A 21,010-nucleotide genomic window follows, 5' to 3' on the forward strand; every position below is an offset into this window, starting at 1 on the left:
ATAAAGTCAATAATGACATTTTTTGTGTTCTCTTTTTATTTGGAAAAGTACCGAAAAGTATCGAAAAGTATCGAAAAACATGTTGGTACCGATACCGGTACCAACATGTTGGTATCGTGACAACACTAATTCAAAGTCAATGTAAATGACGTGATGACATGCGATGTCGCGTTAGGCGACGCGTTTCGGGCGATACGAGCGACGCGATGGAACGTCCATCGCTTGAAGTTGAAAAATTTGAACTTTTCAAGCGACATCGCGTGACGCTGTGCCGCGACATCCAATCAGTGTTGATATCCAACCACGTCACCGACACAGTTACCATAGTTACGCCAGACACACATTTCAAAACATGGTGGAGAAGATTACTGTGGCTGTGTAAAAAAAACAAAAAAAAAACCCCGGGGCTGTGTGTGTTTTCCTCAGATCAATAATATATTACATCCATGGCCGTTTCCCGGAGCTTTACGACACAACGTCGTACTTTTACTGCGATCATATTAAAAAAAGAAAGAAAGAAAATAGCGGGAGGTGGGCTGCGTCATCGCACAATTGAAGCGATGAAGCGATGTTTAAAAAATGTGACAAATGTGTCAAGCGACGCGATACTCGTGTTACGGGCGATGACATCGCGTGGTGTGAACGCTAGGCTAGGCTACGTTTACATTTATTTCCTATATTTACGTTTTGAGGGTGTTGACGATGCCGACCTTCAACAAGAAGTCACAGAAAGCTCTTTTACTTTCTCTCTCTTTTCCTTTTCTCAGTAGTATAGTCCTCATGTAAACTATTTTAGTATGTTGTGGTGTGTAATTCATTTAATTCATGATTAACGATTAATTTAATAATCGATTATAGTTGCAGCTCTAATAATAATCTCTTTATAATAATCTATGTATGTGTGTGAGTCAGTGAAGTGAACATGAAGCAGATGAAGTGGATTCAGCAGCGACGACAACGAGCGGCTTCTCGACAATAAAAAACCTGATGAGATTCTTATTCTTCAGTTTGTTTCAAAGCCGTTTCACTGAGATGAAACTAAACCCTTTAATAACATGTGACCGCTCACACACACACACACACACACACACACACACACACACACACACACACACACACACTCTGATCCCTCCCATTAACAACACGCATGAAAAACATCAGGATTAAACACAGCAACACAACACAGATCAGCCACTTCACAACTTTTAAGCTGCAATTAAACCTCGTTTCTCTGCGTGTGTGTGTGTGTGTGTGTGTGTGTATGTGTGTGTGTGTGTGTGTGTGTGAGGAGGAGATAAGGCCAGGTAAGCTGGTGTGGAGACGAAGTGTTCAAGTGAAGAAGGGCAGTTATGTATTAAACCTGCTGCTCTGTGAGGAGTGAAAACTCTGCTGTCGATGGACACACACACAGAGACACACACACACACACACACACACACACAGACACACACACACACACACACACACACACACACACACACAGACACACACACACACACACACACACACACACACACACACAGACACACACACACACACACACACCTTGAACTGGTGGTTATCCTCTCCTCCTCTTCCTCCGTGTCTCCACCTTCATCCAACAAACCTCCTCAATTAATCATAACTACAGCAACACGCAGACGTTTCTAGCACATCCACACAGCCTCTCTACACCTCCATTATTCATCATCTGCTTTCTCCTCCTCTTCCTCCTCCTCCTCCTCCTCTTCCTCCTCCTCCTCCTCTTCCTCTCTTCTCCTCCTCTGTCTGACGCTCTCTTATTAACACATCTGCTCTGAACCACAGGTCGCAGCTCTCAGGTCCACGGACCCAGCAGGACCAGAGGAGGTGAAGATGATGAAGGAAAGACGGAAAGCAATAAAGATGGAAAGAAAGAAAGAGAAAGAAAGAAAGAAAGAAAGAAAGAAAGAAAGAAAGAAAGAAAAAAGAAAGAAAGAAAGAAAGAAAGACAGAAAGAAAGAAAGATGGAAAGAAAGAAAGATGGAAAGAAAGAAAGATAAAGAAAGAAAAATGAAAGAAAGAAAGAAAGAAAGACAGAAAGAAATAAAGATGGAAAGAAAGAAAGATAAAGAAAGAAAAATGAAAGAAAGAAAGAAAGAAAGAAAGAAAGAAAGAAAGAAAGAAAGAAAGAAAGATAAAGAAAGAAAAAAGAAAGAAAGAAAGAAAGAAAGATGGAAAGAAAGAAAGATAAAGAAAGAAAAATGAAAGAAAGAAAGAAAGAAAGACAGAAAGAAATAAAGATGGAAAGAAAGAAAGATAAAGAAAGAAAAATGAAAGAAAGAAAGAAAGAAAGAAAGAAAGAAAGATGGAAAGAAAGATAAAGAAAAATAAAAGAAAGAAAGAAAGAAAGAAAGATGGAAAGAAAGAAAGGATAAAGAAAGAAAAATTAAAGAAAGAAAGAAAGAAAGATGGAAAGAAAGAAAGATAAAGAAAGAAAACTGAAAGAAAGAAAGAAAGAAAGAAAGAAAGAAAGATAAAGAAAGAAAAAAGAAAGAAAGATAAAGAAAGAAAGATTGACTGAAAGACAGAAAGATAAAGAACGTAAGAAAGATGGAAAGATGGAAAGAAAGAAAGATGCAGCTGATGGAGGAGTCACCACTGTGTACGATCTCTCATTCAACACACACACTACACACACAGTACTACACACACACATTACTACACACTGATCAAACAGAGCAGAGGAACAACAACAATAGTGCACGTTTGTTGTTTTGTGCACGTCGTCAGTTTGACACACACACACACACACACATGTTTGGCTCCTCCCACATTTAACAGACCTGATAAAACACAACGACGGCTTCAATAAACAGATGGACCGACGTCCTCTAGGACGTTCTTCCATTTTTCTTTCTGATCATTTCAGCTGTGTTACAGCTAAAGGTATGGATTTCTGCAAGAAAGTTTCTTTTTTGACAAATTTTTGAAATCTATTGCCAGTTACTCTTACAGACCATTTATACACTGGTAATACTTTTTGCACCCTTCCCGTCCCTTTTCATAACTTTAACCCTTTAAATGCCGGTTTGAAGTCTTCAAAATGGCATTAAAGGGGTTAAAATTATGAAAATTATTGAGTTTTTGGTAGTTTTGAGCAGAGCTGAAGAGGCTTAAGAGATTTATGTAAAAAAAAATATTGATATATGATGATTTTATAGCAGTTCTTTTGTGCGTCCATTTTGGACATGAGGGTCCCGAAAGAATGAAAATTGGAGGAACCCACATGGGCTAGCTCCAATTTAAAAAAACTAGTCTGAATGCTGTCAAGGCCAAAGCTGAAGATTTCAGACAGCGGGTGAATGCAATGGAAGCAGCTCTTTCTGACCACAGCGACAGAGAAATCCACCTGGAAACTCAAGGTGAAGCAACAAAGCAGCAGCTGAACAACGACCCAACGACCCGTCATCATTCATTTTACTCGCTGCAAACAGAGAGAGCAGGTGCTGGCCTTGACAAAGAGACGAGGACAACTCCTCTATCAAGACCGTAAGATCTACCTCTTCCCCGAGAAGAAGGAGAAGACAACAGCTCCTCCATCAACAGATCCATGGGTGCAGACAATTTCTGAAAAACACAAATTGTCCCCCCCTCTAAAAAATACCCAAAATTATTCAAAATTGAACACGTGTATTTTCAGACTTCACATTCTTCACATTTTAGATTCACATCTAAAAAGAAATGGTGGAACATAATGTTTGACAAATATATTTCTGACTCCACATTCCGTCTTTGGTCAGGCTTAAAAAAAAAACGAACAAACGACCCCCTCAATCTTAGGGCTTCATATTTTGATATTCATCCATATCAATTAATCGTGCATAAAGTAGTTCCATACGCTGGGAGAATAGGAAGATGGTGAGAAGAATTTGGGATCTGGGAGGGTCGGAGGGAGGCGAAAGATAAGAATGTGAGTAGATATTACATGTACATAACATACTGTTATGTTATGTACATAACAGTTAAGTAAGCAGTGATACGGCTGTTGGCTGTTTAGGACAAATAAACAAGAAAGGTAAGCACAATAAATGAGTCCCTGTGCAGGACTTTTTGAACGATATGACCGAGCCTCTACCAAGTTGTGATTTATGGCGGCATGGTATGAGCTGCATATGGGCAAAAAAAAAAAATCACTTTTGTGCTCCCCCCCCCCAATCCTGACATCGGATCTGCACCCCTGAACAGATCATCACGATGCTAGTGATGTGCAGATCGATACTGAAATATCGATACTTCCGATACTAGGTCTTGTGCTCTAGAATCGATACTCAAATGAAAATATCGATACTTTTGATACTTCAGTCATTTGTGGTAATGCATATCATTAACAGGAACACAGTGGAAAGTAACTAAACTATTCACATCTTGTCTAAATGACACGCAGTTGGTGGGAACTACTTTTTCTTCCACCCGGGTAAGTGTGTAACGCGTAAGCTGCTGCTCACAAAGTCAGTCTGTGTAGAGTCGATGGCCGAGCGGAAAGGAGTCAGGTGTGGAGCTATTTCAGTGCCACAAACAGTGAAGACGAAGTCTGTAATATCTGTGGGAAAATTATAAAGAATATTATAAATTAATGAATTAAAAAAATTGTATGTTTGTTTATCATTTTCTTATTTCATTCATGGTTTTATTATTTTACTTATGTTCTTTTTTTAGTGTTTGAAACACAATACGTCTATATTCTAAACAAGGCCACTACCTCAATATAGTTCAGAGTTTAAAATAAATACGTTACTCTGAAGTCTTGCATCCTTAGGAAGCTATGACTTGAAATACACTACTTTTTAAAATTTTATTAGATTTACCAGGCACATTAGGTGCATTTGCACAAAGTATCGGTATTGGATCGGTATCGCCGATACCAACCTGAATTTTACTCGGTATCGGATCGGAAAGGAAATCTGTGGTATCGAACATCACTACGAAGACCTGACCCATCACACACACACACACACACATCCCCTCTGTGTTCCTACCTGTATGTAAGCGGCCAGCCGGGGGTAGACCCTGTAGGGCCCCAGGATGTGGGACAGCGGCGTGCCACACACACACACACACACACACACACACACACACACACACACACACACACACACACACACACACACACACACACACACACACACACACACACACACACACACACACACACACACACACACACACACACACACACACACACACACACACACACTCTCTCTGTGTTCCTACCTGTATGTAAGCGGCCAGCCGGGGGTAGACCCTGTAGGGCCCCAGGATGTGGGACAGCGGCGTGCTGCAGGGGAAGCTGCTGGTCACCGCGTGGCTCACCTCCGGCAGAGAAAACACCTTGAAGCCAAACTTCTCGTAGAGTTTCTGCAGCTCCTCGTCCGGCTGGTCCTCGCCCTCGCTCAGGATGCTGCCCACCGCGTAGCGACACTTCTCCGCCGGACGCTGGAGGACACACACACAGAGAGAGAGACACAACAGAGTCAGACAAATAACAACACACTCATCCACTTACAGCTGCATATTCTGTCTCTCTTTCTCTTTCTCAGCTGAACTACAGTATATTGTGTTACTTTCACTTTCTCCTGGTTGAGACTCATCATCAGGGCCGGCCCTAGGATGTTGGTGGCCCCCTAAACAGGATTTTTGTTTTGTGGCCCTGCACTCTAAGCACAAACACCAAATCACTGGTTAAAACTGAATACAGACGTGTTTATTCCCTCTGAGGTTTGAGGCCATTTTCTCAACTTTTACATATTTTCTTAAATTGATCTTTTAAAGATACTTGCAGATGTAACAATACTCCAGTGTTTTATGTCTAAATATTAGAACCTCCGCTGTAAGCACACTGAGGCCAGTTTGTCCTAGAACACTGTAGAAAGAAATAATTTAGGACAAATGCTGGAAATTTGAGGTCTGCTTTTTGAAAAATTTCAAATCCCTTGTGAAAACACTCCTTCAGTCATGAGAATGAACTGTTTTGGTGCTTGAAATAGGATATGAATACAGTAATAGATACGTGTAGAAAACAAGTCTAAAATGACATTTTGTAAGATTGTTTTTTGAGCACAGATGTTGTCATTCTGCCGTTCTATTTTCACCAAATGTCTCAAATGTGAGATAAAAGAAGCTGAATATTGACTTCACATTGCATATAAAGCTCATAGCTGCACGTGCAGACCTCAGGATGTTTAAATGACTTGATGAACCCCGGTACCTTTCTGATCATGTGGCCCCCCACCTAACGGCTGTGGCCCTAAACAATCACATAGAGGGTTTATGCCCTGTTCATGATGAAACTTATCCCAAAGAAATGTAAATCAAACACAACTGGACTTGGTTTTTTGTCTAGGAAGACGTTTCACCTTCATCCAGTAGTGTGTAGTTTTTATGTCTGTTGGTTTCTGTTGGATACATGTGTGTTTTTCCTGTTTTATGAATTCTGTTGTTATGTCCTTGTGTTCATTTTAATGGCTTTAACACCTGGCCAGGAGGACTACAGTCTGAAACTAGCCGTTGGCTAACACTGGCACTTTTACATTTTATCATGTTCACTAATGTGCATTGTCCTCCTTGAATAAATAAATGAATAAATAAATAAATAAATAAATAAATAAATAAGAGGCTTCATCAGTTCATGTAGCATCTGACCGGTCCCAGTCTGGTCAGTGAAGTTTGATGTGATAAACATCAGACGTTCTTGATGTTAGATGCTGTTGGATCACACACACACACACACACACACACACACACACACACACACACACACACACACACACACACTGAGCTGGAGCTAAAATAATGAACAGATAGAAAATCAAACAGCTCCACTGACTTTAGAGTTTATCAGTGTAGAGTTTGGTTCGACTCAGACTCTGAAGAAAGAGAATGATGATGATGATGATGATGAACATTTGTTCCCATCAATCATTTGTTTTTTTCACCATCAAAACTCAGATGCAACTTTTTTTTTTTTTTTTTTGCCTGGCCCTAATACTCCTTTGTAAAAAGCAGACATGTAGGGTTAACACACACCATGAATCATTTCCCTTCACTTCACAATGATGTTCTACTTTGTGTTGGTCTGTCACATGAAATCCCAATAAAATACATTTTGTTTGGGTAAAATGATTGAGGAGGAGGAGATTGTTTTCTATTTTTTAACATTTTAACATGTGTATTTCTCTATATGTGTATTTATCTGGTCTGTTTATCCTGTTTAAATCTACACTGATTCTTCACGATTGAAGTTTTCTAACAGAAAAATAAAGTTCTTCGAAGTTGAAGTTGAGGAGAGATGGATGGAGACGGTGATGATGATGAAACTGGAGCAGAGGATGAACTCTGGTTCACTAATGACATCATTCATTCATTCATTCATTCATTCACATCCCACACAAACAGCAGTTCTGACTGAATCTCCTCCCCTCCCCCAGATAACAACCCGATTGGTCGATTCCTTTTCTTTTCTTTTCTTCCTCTTCTTCTTTTTCCTCTTCCTCTTCCTCCTCCTCTTCCCCTCTCCTCCTCCTCTTCCTCTTTTTCTTCCTCCTCACCCTCTTCCTCTCTCCTCCTCCTCCTCTTCCTGCTCCCCTTCTTCTTCCTCCTCTTCCTCCTCCTCTTCCTCTTCTTCCTCCTGCTTTCCCTCCTGCTCCTCCTCCTCTTCTTTTTCCTCTTCCTCCTCCTCTTCCGCTTCCTACTCCTCCTCTTCTTTTTCCTCTTCCTCCTCCTTTACTTCCTCCCCTCCTCCTCTTCCTCTTTCTCCTCCTCCTCTTCCCCCTCTTCCTCCCCCTCCTCCTCTTCCTCGTTCCACTGACTGATCTGAGTCCGTTTTTATTTTACACACTTTGTGGAAACGGATTAAACTCCTCTCAATAGTTCAAGATTAAAAAAAGCTCTTTTCTGTCTGTGTGTGTGTGTGTGTGTGTGAGTGTGTGTGTGTGTGTGTGTGTGTCGTCAGTCTGGTCTAATATTGACTGGAGGACCTGTGGGATCAGTGTATTTATTCCTCCTCTGCTGTCGACACACACACACACACACACACACACACACAGTACACACACAGACACACACACACACAGTACACACACACACACACACACACACACAGACACACACACACACACACGCAGCAGTGAAATGCTAATAGACCCGAGTGTAACCGATGGGTTCTTTTCATTTCATTTCACCAAAAATCACTTTATATTACAACTTTTAGTTTTAATACATGTTTTTCTTTAATATTCGGTTTTGGGGGCTTTTATTTTGTTAGTTTTATTTTGGTAACGTAACCTTTCCTTTCCGTCAACATCCTGTGCACGTTGCGCCGTTTCTCTCAGTCCGAAAAATGGCTGATGAGAAGAGGTAGGGGTAAAACGTGCTAGTGCTTAAAATATTTGTTGATACTGTGAAATGTATGTTTTCTTTGTGTTTTAACCAGGCGGTTTTAATGCCATGGTTTTTTGAGCTAAACTTGAGTGAATGGGAATGTTATGTGTGCAGTTGTGAGTGTATTTTGCACGGTGCTCCGAGTGACGGTCGTGAGTCTAAGCTAAGCTAGTCTCTCATGCAGTTGTTATTCCTCCCCTCCTCTAGAGGTGTGTGAGACTGAGAAGAAGAGTGCTGTGCTGTACTAACAATAATATTGCTGTACGCAGGTGAGCTCCCATTTGCTTTTGTGTATTTCTTTTATTGCATTTGTGATGATTTCACGTTTCTTATTCACCCTTTTGGTGTTTATGTTCATATGTGTTCTTATTTACTTACTAAAATATTGCCAGTGGGTCTTGGGGGGGTTGTTTGGTGATTGTATTATGACCATGAGAATGAGATTAGGAGTTACACATCCAGTCCGAAAAATGGCTGATGAGAAGAGAGGTGTGTGAGACTGAGAAGAAGAGTGCTGTGCTGTACTAACAATAATATTGCTGTACGCAGAATAAATGTCCCCCTGCTGGCCGAAAAAGAGAACTGTGGTCCTTCTTTCCTCAACAACACAACACAACGCAGACCGGTTACAGTGGTGCCGTGACCCGGATCCACGCTGCTTCAGACTGGTTCTTCGTTTCTTCTGGAGCTGTGGATCAACACCAGCTTGGTCACATGGGGTTGCTACCCGCCAACCATCTTCATTAATGTATCTTTTGGTATAGAAAAAAAAGAAAAAAAATTGAAAAGTGATTTTGTTCAGCTATTTTGTATTTCCTGTTCTGAGGGTAAATTTGATATTTTTCTGTATTTTATTGCGTACAGTTGGGTGCTGTTTAGAAATTTAAAATGGCATTCTTTTGGGAAAAAGCTGGGAAAGTTGATGATGACAAAAATTCAGCTGACATTTTTAATCTTTCTGTTGGGAGGGGAAGATTTCTCAGTGAGTTAGCCAGTACTCCAGTCAGAGGTGCAGCAAATGTTGGTTCACCCGCTCACTGTTCCACACGTGCACCTGGTAATGTCGCACCTAGTTCCAGTCAGGGTGCCACACCTTCAGGTCTTCCAGACACGACAGACCCAGTGTTAAATGACTTGATAACACATATTGCTCAGCAAGTAGGACAGACCATAAGAGATCAATTGAGGGTTGATTGTGATGGGAGGGATGTTAAAGGCACACAAGCTCAGAGCAGTGTTAGCCAGATACCCAGTGACCCTACTTACCTCAACTTGACTGGTACCAAGTTAGTCCTACAGTCAGACGTCAGAGAGCCTCCAGTCTTCAGAGGAGATGACTCCGACAAGAACACAGTCTGTGAGTGGGAAGAGTTGATGGGAGTTTATCTCAAGAAACGAGCCACGCCTCCACACGAACAGTACTTTGAAATAATGTCCAAGCTCATGGGAAGAGCTAAAGACACAGTAAGGATAACTCTGAGGAGCAGTCCAGCCATGAGACCTCAAGAAGATCCAAAAATCATCTATGACATTCTCAGGCGACATTTTAGTGATGTAACTTTTTCATGCATGCCTATGGCTGATTTTTATAGCACCGTCCCAGTGCCAGGAGAGACCCCTGTAGATTATTGGCTCCGCCTGAACAAGGCCGTTGATGCAGCAGAGGAAGGTTTGAGAAGGTTAGGCAGACACATGGAAGATCCTTGTCAGGAGGCAACCATGATGTTTGTTAAATACTGCCCTGATCCCACTCTCACTGCTATTTTCAAGCTTAAAGCACCAGATAAGTGGACAGCTAGTGAAATTCAAGAGCACATTGATCGCTACCAACTTGAAATGAAAGAACACACTCTCACCAAATCAAAGCGCCTTAAGCCAGTGACAGCTCAGGTTCAGACTCCTGCACTTGATGATCTTGGGAAAAGCTGTCATTCAGTAGAGTCGCCTGCGCAGAATGAGAGTCTTGCATCATCCAATCCCCCCTGTAATGAGAAATGCCTTCAAGTATTAGTTAGCCTTTTTGAAAATGCACTATCACAGAAGAGTAATGCTGCTCACAAACCAGTCTCCCCAGGACAGTTTCAGCAAAGCCCCTGCAGGGTCTGTAAGTCCACGGAGCACTCCACGCTTGCGCATTGCAGGCAGAAGCGCCTGTGCCTGGCATGTTTCGAGCTGAACCACATAAGAAGAAACTGTCCTAACCGTAAGTCTGACCAAGCTCGGAGTGCCTCTCCACCACAAAACCCTCAGCCTTTAAACTAGCGGGCCTGCATCTGGCGAGGGGATGTGCGGGTGAAGAAAAAGAAACCCTCAACAGTGTTGACGAGCAGCACTACATAAAAGCATGTGCGGCAGCACCAGTTGGTGCTAAAGTAATAGTCCAAAGTACACAAAGACTGGGTCCTTATGATGAACTGTTTTATACCCCAGTTACAGTAAACAACACATTTCAGATGCAGGGGATGATAGATTCAGGTTCCATGGCCTGTACACTAAGTGAGCAAGTAGAGCAGAAGATGTTGAGTGAAAATGTGCTTTCAGAACCTTCTCCCTTGACTCAAGAAGTTGTGTTAGTGGGGTGTGGAGGAACATTAACAAAACCTAAGTGTATGTATGAAGTTGAAATGAAGCTGTATGGAGAGACCTGTGTTGTGCCTGTCCTCGTAGTGCCTAGCCAACGTGATGATTTGATCATCGGCACAAATGTCATCAAGTTTCTTATGCATCAACTGAAAGTAACCGATGACTATTGGCGTCTTGTCTCTAGTGGCAGTCTTCTTCCTGAGTGTGAGCAGTTCCTGGACCTCATGGCGAATTCTTCCCGGTGGAGAGGTGAAGAGCTTCCGGACAGGATAGGAACTGTCAAGCTCCAGCAGTCAGTCACTCTGCTGGCAAGACAAGAACATCTAGTCTGGGGTAAACTGCCAAATAATGTTCCCATGTCACCAGGCAGCACAGTAATCGTGGAGCCCACCTCATCCAAGTCCCTCCCCCGTAACATCATGATTGGTCGTGTAATCACACCTTTGTGGGGTGATAGGTGGATTCCCATGAAAGTTACCAACATGTCAGACAAACCTATTACATTGAAGAGAAACAGTAAACTGGCAGACGTGTCTCCCTGTTTAGCTGTAGAAGATTTTGAGGTTTTCCAGGGCACCAGTCAACCTGAAACAGTCAAACATGAGAAAACACATGATGAGGGCAGACCAGTGGACCTAAAGCAGCGACTACAACAAGCTGGGCTCACTGACATCGACATTGATCAATGCCACGCTGGTTCGATGGGAAAAGAAAAATTAGTTGAGCTGCTTATCAAGTACAATGACATCTTTTCAAAACATGCACTGGACTGTGGTGAGGCAAAAGGGTTTGTGCATCGCATTAGGCTCACCGACGAAAGACCATTCCGCCTCCCTTATCGGCGAGTACCACCAGCCCACTACCAGAAGCTGCGACAGGTTCTGTCTGAAATGGAAGAACAAGAGATAATAAAGAAATCAGTGAGTGAGTATGCATCCCCACTTGTTTTAGTGTGGAAAAAGGATGGGAATTTGAGACTCTGCACTGACTTTAGGTGGCTTAACATGAGAACTCTCAAAGATGCCCACCCACTGCCACACCAATCAGACTGTCTGGCTGCGCTGGGTGGAAACACCTACTTCAGCACAATGGACCTGACATCAGGTTTCTATAATATCCCGATGGCAGAGGAAGACAAAAAATACACTGCATTCACGACCCCCATGGGACTATATGAATATAATAGGATGCCGCAGGGTCTCTGCAATAGTCCTGCCTCATTCATGAGGATGATGCTGAGCATATTTGGGGATCTGAACTTCAGTAGTTTGTTGTGTTACCTTGATGATTTACTTGTTTTTGCTTCAACAGAAGAGGCAGCTTTGGAGAGGTTAGAGACTGTGTTCCAGCGGCTCAGGCTTCACAACCTCAAACTGAGCCCCAAAAAATGCCACTTAATGCGGTCATCAGTCAAGTTCTTGGGCCACATTATAGATGGCAGTGGTGTTGCGGTGGATCCGGCAAAAATTGAGGTCATCTCCAAGATGTCAAAAGCGGATCTCATGGAGGAAGACGGCTGCACACCATCGGTCAGGAGGATAAAATCTTTTTTAGGGATGGTTTTTTATTACCAACATTTTATCCCCAATTGCTCCTCTATGGCCAAGCCCCTTTTTGCACTCACTGCTGGGCAGAAGAGGCGTGGTAAAGTCCGAGCCAACTCCAACGCTGGCTCTTACAGAAAGCTCAAACCCTCTGATTGGACAAATGAATGTGATGTAGCCCTGTGTGACTTGAAAGAGAGCCTTTTAAACTGTGTTGTCCTCTCACACCCAGATTTCTCTCGTCCTCTCATCCTATCCATCGATGCCTCACTGGACGGACTGGGGGCTGTATTGTCACAAATTCCAGCTGGTGAAAAGAAAGCCCGCCCCATTGCTTTCGCCAGTAAGACTTTGAGCAGCTCTCAGAAGAAATATCCAGCCCATAGGCTGGAATTCTTAGCCTTGAAATGGAGTGTGTGTGAGAAGTTTAGTCACTGGCTGAGAGGGCTCCCTTTCACAGTATGGACTGACAACAATCCTCTCACCTACATCATGACTAAACCAAAGTTGGATGCGTGTGAACAGCGCTGGGTGTCCAAGCTCGCCCCTTACACCTTCGACTTGAAACACATACCTGGCACTAAGAACACAGTGGCTGATGCTCTCAGTAGAGATCCCTTTGCAAGAACAGTCAGTCATAGGCTCATCACTGAACATTACAGCCACCTTCTCGCTGAAGCTGAAGCTGTCAGTCAAGATGGCATCCAGGATGCCTTCCGATTAAAGGTCCAGTCTCATCAGGTGAAAAGGACAGCTCGTGGTGTTGCCAGGTCTCAACATGATTTTCCTAAGTGTAACTGTGATGCTGTAGCTGTTAAAGCTTTGTTAGACAATCATGACCAGTGGGAGGCTGCTAGTGAAACCAGAGCTGTGGAGCTGATTCAGTCAGTTCAGAACCTGCTGCCGCCTGGGCAGGATGCACTTCCTGCATTTACATTGGAGGAACTACAGCACAGTCAGGAGCTAGATCCCACTATTTCAAGCATCATGTCATTTGTCATCCGCAAGAGGCGTCCCTCTAGGCGTGAGAGAGCAAAACTAGACGGGAAAGCTATGGTGTTTATTAAACAGTGGGAGAGACTCCGGGTTCAAAATGGTATCCTCTACAGAGTCATTAAAGATCACATCAGCAAACAAAGGAGACACCAGTATGTTTTGCCTGATAGTCTCAAAGAGAAAGCACTACATGGCATCCATGATGTTGCTGGGCACCAGGGGCAGGCAAGGACCCTGCATTTAGCAAGACAGCGGTTTTTTTTGGCCCAAGATGGAGTTTGATGTGAAGGAGTATGTTAAGTGCTGTCAAAGATGCATTCTAGCCAAAACACCAGACCCCTCGGCCCGAGCCCCACTTGGAAGTATCAGGACTTCCGCTCCTATGGAGTTAGTGTGTCTGGATTTTTGGAGCGCAGAAGACAGTAAGCAGCGCTCAGTGGATGTTCTCGTTTTAACAGACCACTTCACAAAGTTAGCCCATGCTTTCCCGTGCACAAATCAGACTGCAAAACAAGTAGCTAAAAAGCTGTGGGATCACGTCTTTTGTGTGTATGGTTTTCCTGATCGCATACACTCTGATCAGGGGGCAAACTTTGAGAGCGAGCTTATAGCCGAACTGCTGTCACTTGCTGGAGTTTCAAAATCACACACTACAGCCTACCACCCCATGGGAAATGGAGGAACTGAGAGGTTCAACCGAACACTTGGAAACATGTTACGGTCTCTCCCTCTCAAAGAGAAACACAAGTGGCCTCAGCAAATACAAACCTTGACATTTGCGTATAATGCAACAGTACATGAGACCACAGGATACGCGCCGTTCCAGCTCATGTTTGGTCGTATCCCAAGGCTTCCGGTAGATGTTATGTTCAAGCAAGTGCTTCAGGATCCAGTGGTTGTTGATCACACAAGCTATGTAAACACGCTGATGTCATATCTCCATGAGGCAGCCAGAGTTGCACAAATACATGCAGTGAGAGAACAAGACAAGCAGGCAAGGAGCTACAACAGAAAAGTAAAAGGCACTCACCTGAACATAGGAGACAAAGTACTGATTGCAAACAAGACTGAGAGGGGGAAGAGAAAACTAGCTGACAAGTGGAGTGCAACAGTGTACACAGTTAAAGACAGAAACCTGCAAACTCACACATACAAGCTGGAAGACAGTAGGGGTGACACAAAGATAGTACACCGCAACCTGGTTTTGGACATCAGCTTTCTGCCTGTGGTGACAAGTGAAGAAGGGCTGTGTGACACTGAATCTGAGGACCTGGATTGTGAGGAGGAAGAGGATACAGGAGACAGAACAAGTGATTGGATAATGAGTGGATCAGAGGACCTTCAGAGTCAGGAGACCAGGAGTGAAGGATGGGCTGACACAGACCAGTCATGTCAAGATACTCCAGAGCTGGATTATGACGAGCCATCTGAAGATGACCAAAACAACCACTCAACCAGAGACAATGACATGGACAGTTTGATAGTAGAACCTGACTCAGACTCCCCAATCCTGTCAGATGTGTCTTCAGGACATCCAGACACTCAGTTACATCCAGAAGACTCACACGCTGACGCAGAGACCAAGTCACATTCAACAAACCTGAGACATGACACTGACACACAGCATTCTTTAACAGACACAGACAATGTTGTCAGGACACGGGTGGGTCGGGTTAGTAAGAAAGTCAACCGGCTCATTGAGTCTATGGTTCAGAAACCTTTTTATTTTAGAGACTTGGCAGGTTCAGTCAGCAGAAAGTCTCAGTCACTCCTCACATTGTTTTAAGAGGGCAGACATGTTTTTTTATTTTCTTAAGCTGTGAAGATGTATTTAAGGGACACTGAGACAAATTGTAATGTGTTTGATAGAGGCAGGTAGTTGTATGGTGTAAAAGGCATCATATTAATCTAAGAGATGCTAAGGCTTGATCACCCTTATGTTTTCTCTGAACCTATATTAGTAGGTGGCTCATATGGCCGATGTTAAAGCTGAGGTGCTTTCAGTGAGCCCTGGCCGGGTTTAAGCATTAGAGTTCGGGTGTCCCAGTGCTTTACTTTGATTTATTCAGAGGTATGGTCTGGATTTTGGTGAAATTTAGGAGGGGAGGATGTAACCGATGGGTTCTTTTCATTTCATTTCACCAAAAATCACTTTATATTACAACTTTTAGTTTTAATACATGTTTTTCTTTAATATTCGGTTTTGGGGGCTTTTATTTTGTTAGTTTTATTTTGGTAACGTAACCTTTCCTTTCCGTCAACATCCTGTGCACGTTGCGCCGTTTCTCTCAGTCCGAAAAATGGCTGATGAGAAGAGGTAGGGGTAAAACGTGCTAGTGCTTAAAATATTTGTTGATACTGTGAAATGTATGTTTTCTTTGTGTTTTAACCAGGCGGTTTTAATGCCATGGTTTTTTGAGCTAAACTTGAGTGAATGGGAATGTTATGTGTGCAGTTGTGAGTGTATTTTGCACGGTGCTCCGAGTGACGGTCGTGAGTCTAAGCTAAGCTAGTCTCTCATGCAGTTGTTATTCCTCCCCTCCTCTAGAGGTGTGTGAGACTGAGAAGAAGAGTGCTGTGCTGTACTAACAATAATATTGCTGTACGCAGGTGAGCTCCCATTTGCTTTTGTGTATTTCTTTTATTGCATTTGTGATGATTTCACGTTTCTTATTCACCCTTTTGGTGTTTATGTTCATATGTGTTCTTATTTACTTACTAAAATATTGCCAGTGGGTCTTGGGGGGGTTGTTTGGTGATTGTATTATGACCATGAGAATGAGATTAGGAGTTACACATCCAGTCCGAAAAATGGCTGATGAGAAGAGAGGTGTGTGAGACTGAGAAGAAGAGTGCTGTGCTGTACTAACAATAATATTGCTGTACGCAGAATAAATGTCCCCCTGCTGGCCGAAAAAGAGAACTGTGGTCCTTCTTTCCTCAACAACACAACACAACGCAGACCGGTTACACGAGCAGCAGCAGCAGCAGCAGCAGCAGCAGCAGCAGCAGCAGCAGCAGCTCTGTCTGTCTCTGTCTCTGTCTCTGATGGTTTATTCCTCTTGATGAGTCGTAGCAGAGTGAAGCTGCAGGTGAGTGAAGCTCCGCCCACTCGTCTACACACATCATGACATCACACTTCCCTCTGCTGCTCGTCATGACGACGGCTCCAAACAAAGTGGGACCTGAGCAGATCACAGGCCGGAGCAAACTGCAGCTTCAGGTGGATGGAAGGAAGTAGGAAGTAGGAAGTAGTAACTCCTCCACACAAGAAACTAAACTACCAACGTGCTGCCGACTGCTTCACGGCGACGCCACTGCCTGCTTTCCACATTCGTTAAAACCACGGAAGTCGATGCGAACGAACGCCTCTGTGGGAGTGTTACCGTCCGCTGTCATGGCAGCAGCAGCAAGAAAACCAAAGACATTAAAAGTTTTGTCTGAGAAGACTAAAAAACCAAAGAGGGAGAGTAACGGGCAAATTCCACCGCTCCAGCCCCCCTGCAACACACAGGGCAACTATTTTTACCCGACGCCGGGGCACAGCGCATAAATTCAGCAGAGTAGCTCATGCGGGACTGTAGGCCTGTTGTGACGATAACAAATTTTGCTGGACGATATATTGTCCCACAAATTATTGACGATAAACGATGTTATTGTCAACATTTTTTGAGAGCAAATTAACCACCAATATAATAATAATATTTCACAATAATGCAAGTAGACCCTTTCAAATGCAATAAACTTTTATTTCTCATGAGTATTTTTTAACCATTGTAATTGGAATGACAAGAACTTATATAGCTACTATCCTAAATAAATAAAATAAACAAAAAATAATAAACAGCACGGTGCAGCTCTTCTGTCCAACACACACCTGAAGCTCCACTTTTCATTCAGACAAACTAATGTGACTGCCACAGATGTTACATTTCATCAATGAGACCAGCATTTATCTCCTAAAAAGAATTTAACCAGCCGGTGGTAAACCTCTAAAAACCTGCGGGTAACTTAAGATACTCGGCTCGTTTTCTCCCCCGGGATGACGACGGAGGTTGACCGGAGCTCAGCAGACGGCTGCAGTCTGGGGGAAGCCCCCATTGCACCCCAGTCAGGTTGAAGGTTGAGTTCAGTCAGAGCTACTGGTGCAGGTTGAAACCAGTTGAAACCAGTTCAGTCAGAGCTACTGGTGCAGGTTGAAACCAGTTCAGTCAGAGCTACTGGTGCAGGTTGAAACCAGTTGAAACCAGTTCAGTCAGAGCTACTGGTGCAGGTTGAAACCAGTTGAAACCAGTTCAGTCAGAGCTACTGGTGCAGGTTGAAACCAGTTCAGAGCTACTGGTGCAGGTTGAAACCAGTTGAAACCAGTTCAGTCAGAGCTACTGGTGCAGGTTGAAACCAGTTGAAACCAGTTCAGTCAGAGCTACTGGTGCAGGTTGAAACTAGGGCTGGGTATCACTAGGTACCCCACGATACGATACTATCACGATATTTTACCCACGATAACGATAATATCACGGTACAGCGATTCTGCGATTATCGATATATTGCAAGAAATTTCATCCACGATACATCACGATATCTGTGTCACTGAAGAAATTCAGAATTTATTAATTGCACTGAATCCATTTCACATGAATTACAAGTCAAGAATCAAGAAAAAACAAGTAAAATAAAGTGTACTGCACACTGTGCAGTACACTTTATTTTACTTTACTTTATTTTACTTGTTATGCATCTTAAAATCCGAGTTGTATGTACATCAGATGATAGTGATAATTCATGGGACAAACTGAGTCAAAACAATGTAATTCAAATTATCCATGCCATTTTATACAAGTGCAAGTTACAACAACATATTTCAATTGGATTTAGGTCTGAAACATGATTTATCATTTGAAAAAAAATTAAAAATTTTTTTTTTTTTTTTTTCAATTTTTTTTTTTTTTTTTTGAAAAAAAAAAAAATCGATATTTAAATATTGAATATCGATATCGTATCGCGGGATAAAGTATCGCGATATATCGCCATATCGATATTTTAGCCCACCCCTAGTTGAAACCAGTTCAGACCAGTTCAGAGCTACTGGTGCAGGTTTGAACCAGTTGAAACCAGTTCAATCAGAGCTACTGGTGTAGGTTTGAACCAGTTTAAACCAGTTCAGAGCTACTGGTGCAGGTTGAAACCAGTTGAAACCAGTTCAGTCAGAGCTACTGGTGCAGGTTGAAACCAGTTGAGACCAGTTCAGAGCTACTGGTGCAGGTTGAAACCAGTTGAAACCAGTTCAGAGCTACGGGTGCAGGTTGAAACCAGTTGAAACCAGTTGAGACCAGTTCAGAGCTACTGGTGCAGGTTGAAACCAGTTCAGACCAGTTCAGAGCTACTGGTGCAGGTTGAAACCAGTTGAAACCAGTTCAGACCAGTTCAGAGCTACTGGTGCAGGTTGAAACCAGTTGAAACCAGTTTAAACAGAGCTACTGGTGCAGGTTGAAACCAGTTGAAACCAGTTTAAACAGAGCTACTGGTGCTGGTTGAAACCAGTTGAAACCAGTTGAAACCAGTTCAGTCTGGTGCAGGTTGTGATTAATGTGATAAACTCATATTTGAGGCTGAGTCTCCTCTGAGTCCATGGGAATGAATTAAATACAAAGATCAATGGGCTTCAGACGGCTGCTGCCTCCCACACACACACACACAGACACACACACACACACAGAGACACACACACACAGAGACACACACACACACACAGAGAAAGACACACACACACACACACACACAGAGACACACTCTGTTTCCATGGTGACACTGCCCTCTAGTGGCCGACAGAGCGGATCACAGTCTAAACCGACTGAAGCTGTTTTCTCCTCTGTTATACCACCTGCTGATTGGCTCAGGGTATGTGTTGTTGCTACGGAGACGCCCTGGACAACTTATATTATATATCCACCCAAACCTTCATGACACCGTTCACACTGAAATCACAGCATCTGTTCGTGTTGTTGTGTATTAGTTATTAAACAGACCTGGGATCAGACTGTGAGCTCAGTCACATTAACTACAGCACGGTACCACACAGAGGAAACTGATCTGAGAAGCTTCAGAGATGAAGAGTTAAAGATGAGTTTGTCCCACTGTCCTAACGCTTTGGCAATATTGTAAATCACAGTCAGGCCAATAAAGCTTGTTGAATTTGACAGAGAGAGAGAGAGACTCCAGCTCACAGTCATCAGCTCCATGTTAAAACATTCCTGGTCTCAGAAACATCAGATCATGATCCACAAAGTCTGAGACCAGTTTTAAAAAAGATCCTGAATGAGACACGACTTCTACTGAGTCATGACAGAGACAAATAGAAACACAGGGTCTGTCTGTCTCATATCTACATTATGTCTCTCAGTATGAACACTACACTGCAAAAACTCAAAATCTTACCAAGAATATTTGTCTTATTTCTTGCCAAAACAAATCTCATTCTACTTAAAATAAGACTCATCACATTAAAAGCAGCTTGTTTTTAGACACTTTTTACTTCTTTCAAGCAGATTTTCACTTGAAATAAGTAGAAAAATCTGATAGTGGAGCAAGTTTTTCTTTCTTATTACAAACACAAAAAACTTGCTTTCACTGGCAGATTTTTCTACTTATTTCAAGTGAAAATTAGTTTGAAACAAGTGAAAATGATCTAAAAACAAGTTCATTTTTAGGTGATGAGTCTTATTTTAAGTGGAAAGAGATCAGTTTGACTAGAAATGAGACATTTGGACAAGAAATAAGACAAATATTCTTGGAAAGATTTTGAGTTTTTGCAGTGTATGAACCGTCCTGACACAGTGAGTGCTGTTCTCAGTCCTGCTCCAGTGATCACTGTTCGATCCCCGTTTGTGTGTGTGTGTGTGTGTGTGTGTGTGTGTGCTCGGCTCTAACCAGCAGAAGTTTGTGTTGTGTTGACACCAAACACAAAGTGGTGGTGAAAACTAAACGCATTCACGTGATGTTCAGACTGAAGAGGAGGCTGTGTCGGCCCTTCGCTCTGTTTCCACTGAGTCAGAGGAGCTACACACACACACACACACTGACACACACACACACACTAACACACACACACACACAGACACACACACACACACACAGAGGGGAAACATCAACAGTGCAACGTGGCATCGAACAGCTGACTGACTGTTTCATCATCCACACGGAGCTGCAGCCTGAAGCACACACACACACACAGACACACACACACACACACAGACTGATACAGTCATTAAACAGCGATACGCTCCAAACCAGCTGTGTCATGTGACCAACAGACGACATCATCATCTACTGTTTCATTTACGTTTACATCACGTTTATTCTTATTTAAATTGTGAATATAATATCTGTGTGTGTTTAAAGGGATAGTTCAACATTTATTAGTCAGGTCCTCCTCTCACCATAACCCCTATAGTCATAGCAGTAGGTTTGTTACCTTTAATTGTCAGTGCAAG

The 21,010-nt window shown here is 42.8% G+C and overlaps 1 protein-coding gene across 1 annotated transcript in view; it reads right to left on the minus strand.

The window, feature by feature from the left end:
• The window catches only part of tex264a (testis expressed 264, ER-phagy receptor a), an 88,372-nt gene that overhangs the window by 64,193 nt on the left and 3,169 nt on the right, over positions 1 to 21,010 (minus strand). The window contains exon 2 of the mRNA XM_085775520.1: positions 5,233 to 5,454. Within this exon, the coding sequence (XP_085631646.1) occupies positions 5,233 to 5,454 (222 nt within the window). The remainder of the gene's footprint in view (positions 1 to 5,232; positions 5,455 to 21,010) is intronic.

This window comes from Trachurus japonicus, chromosome 5 (assembly GCF_045865225.1).
Source record: "Trachurus japonicus isolate A0001 chromosome 5, Traja_1.0".
NCBI classification, from domain to species: Eukaryota; Metazoa; Chordata; class Actinopteri; order Carangiformes; family Carangidae; genus Trachurus; species Trachurus japonicus.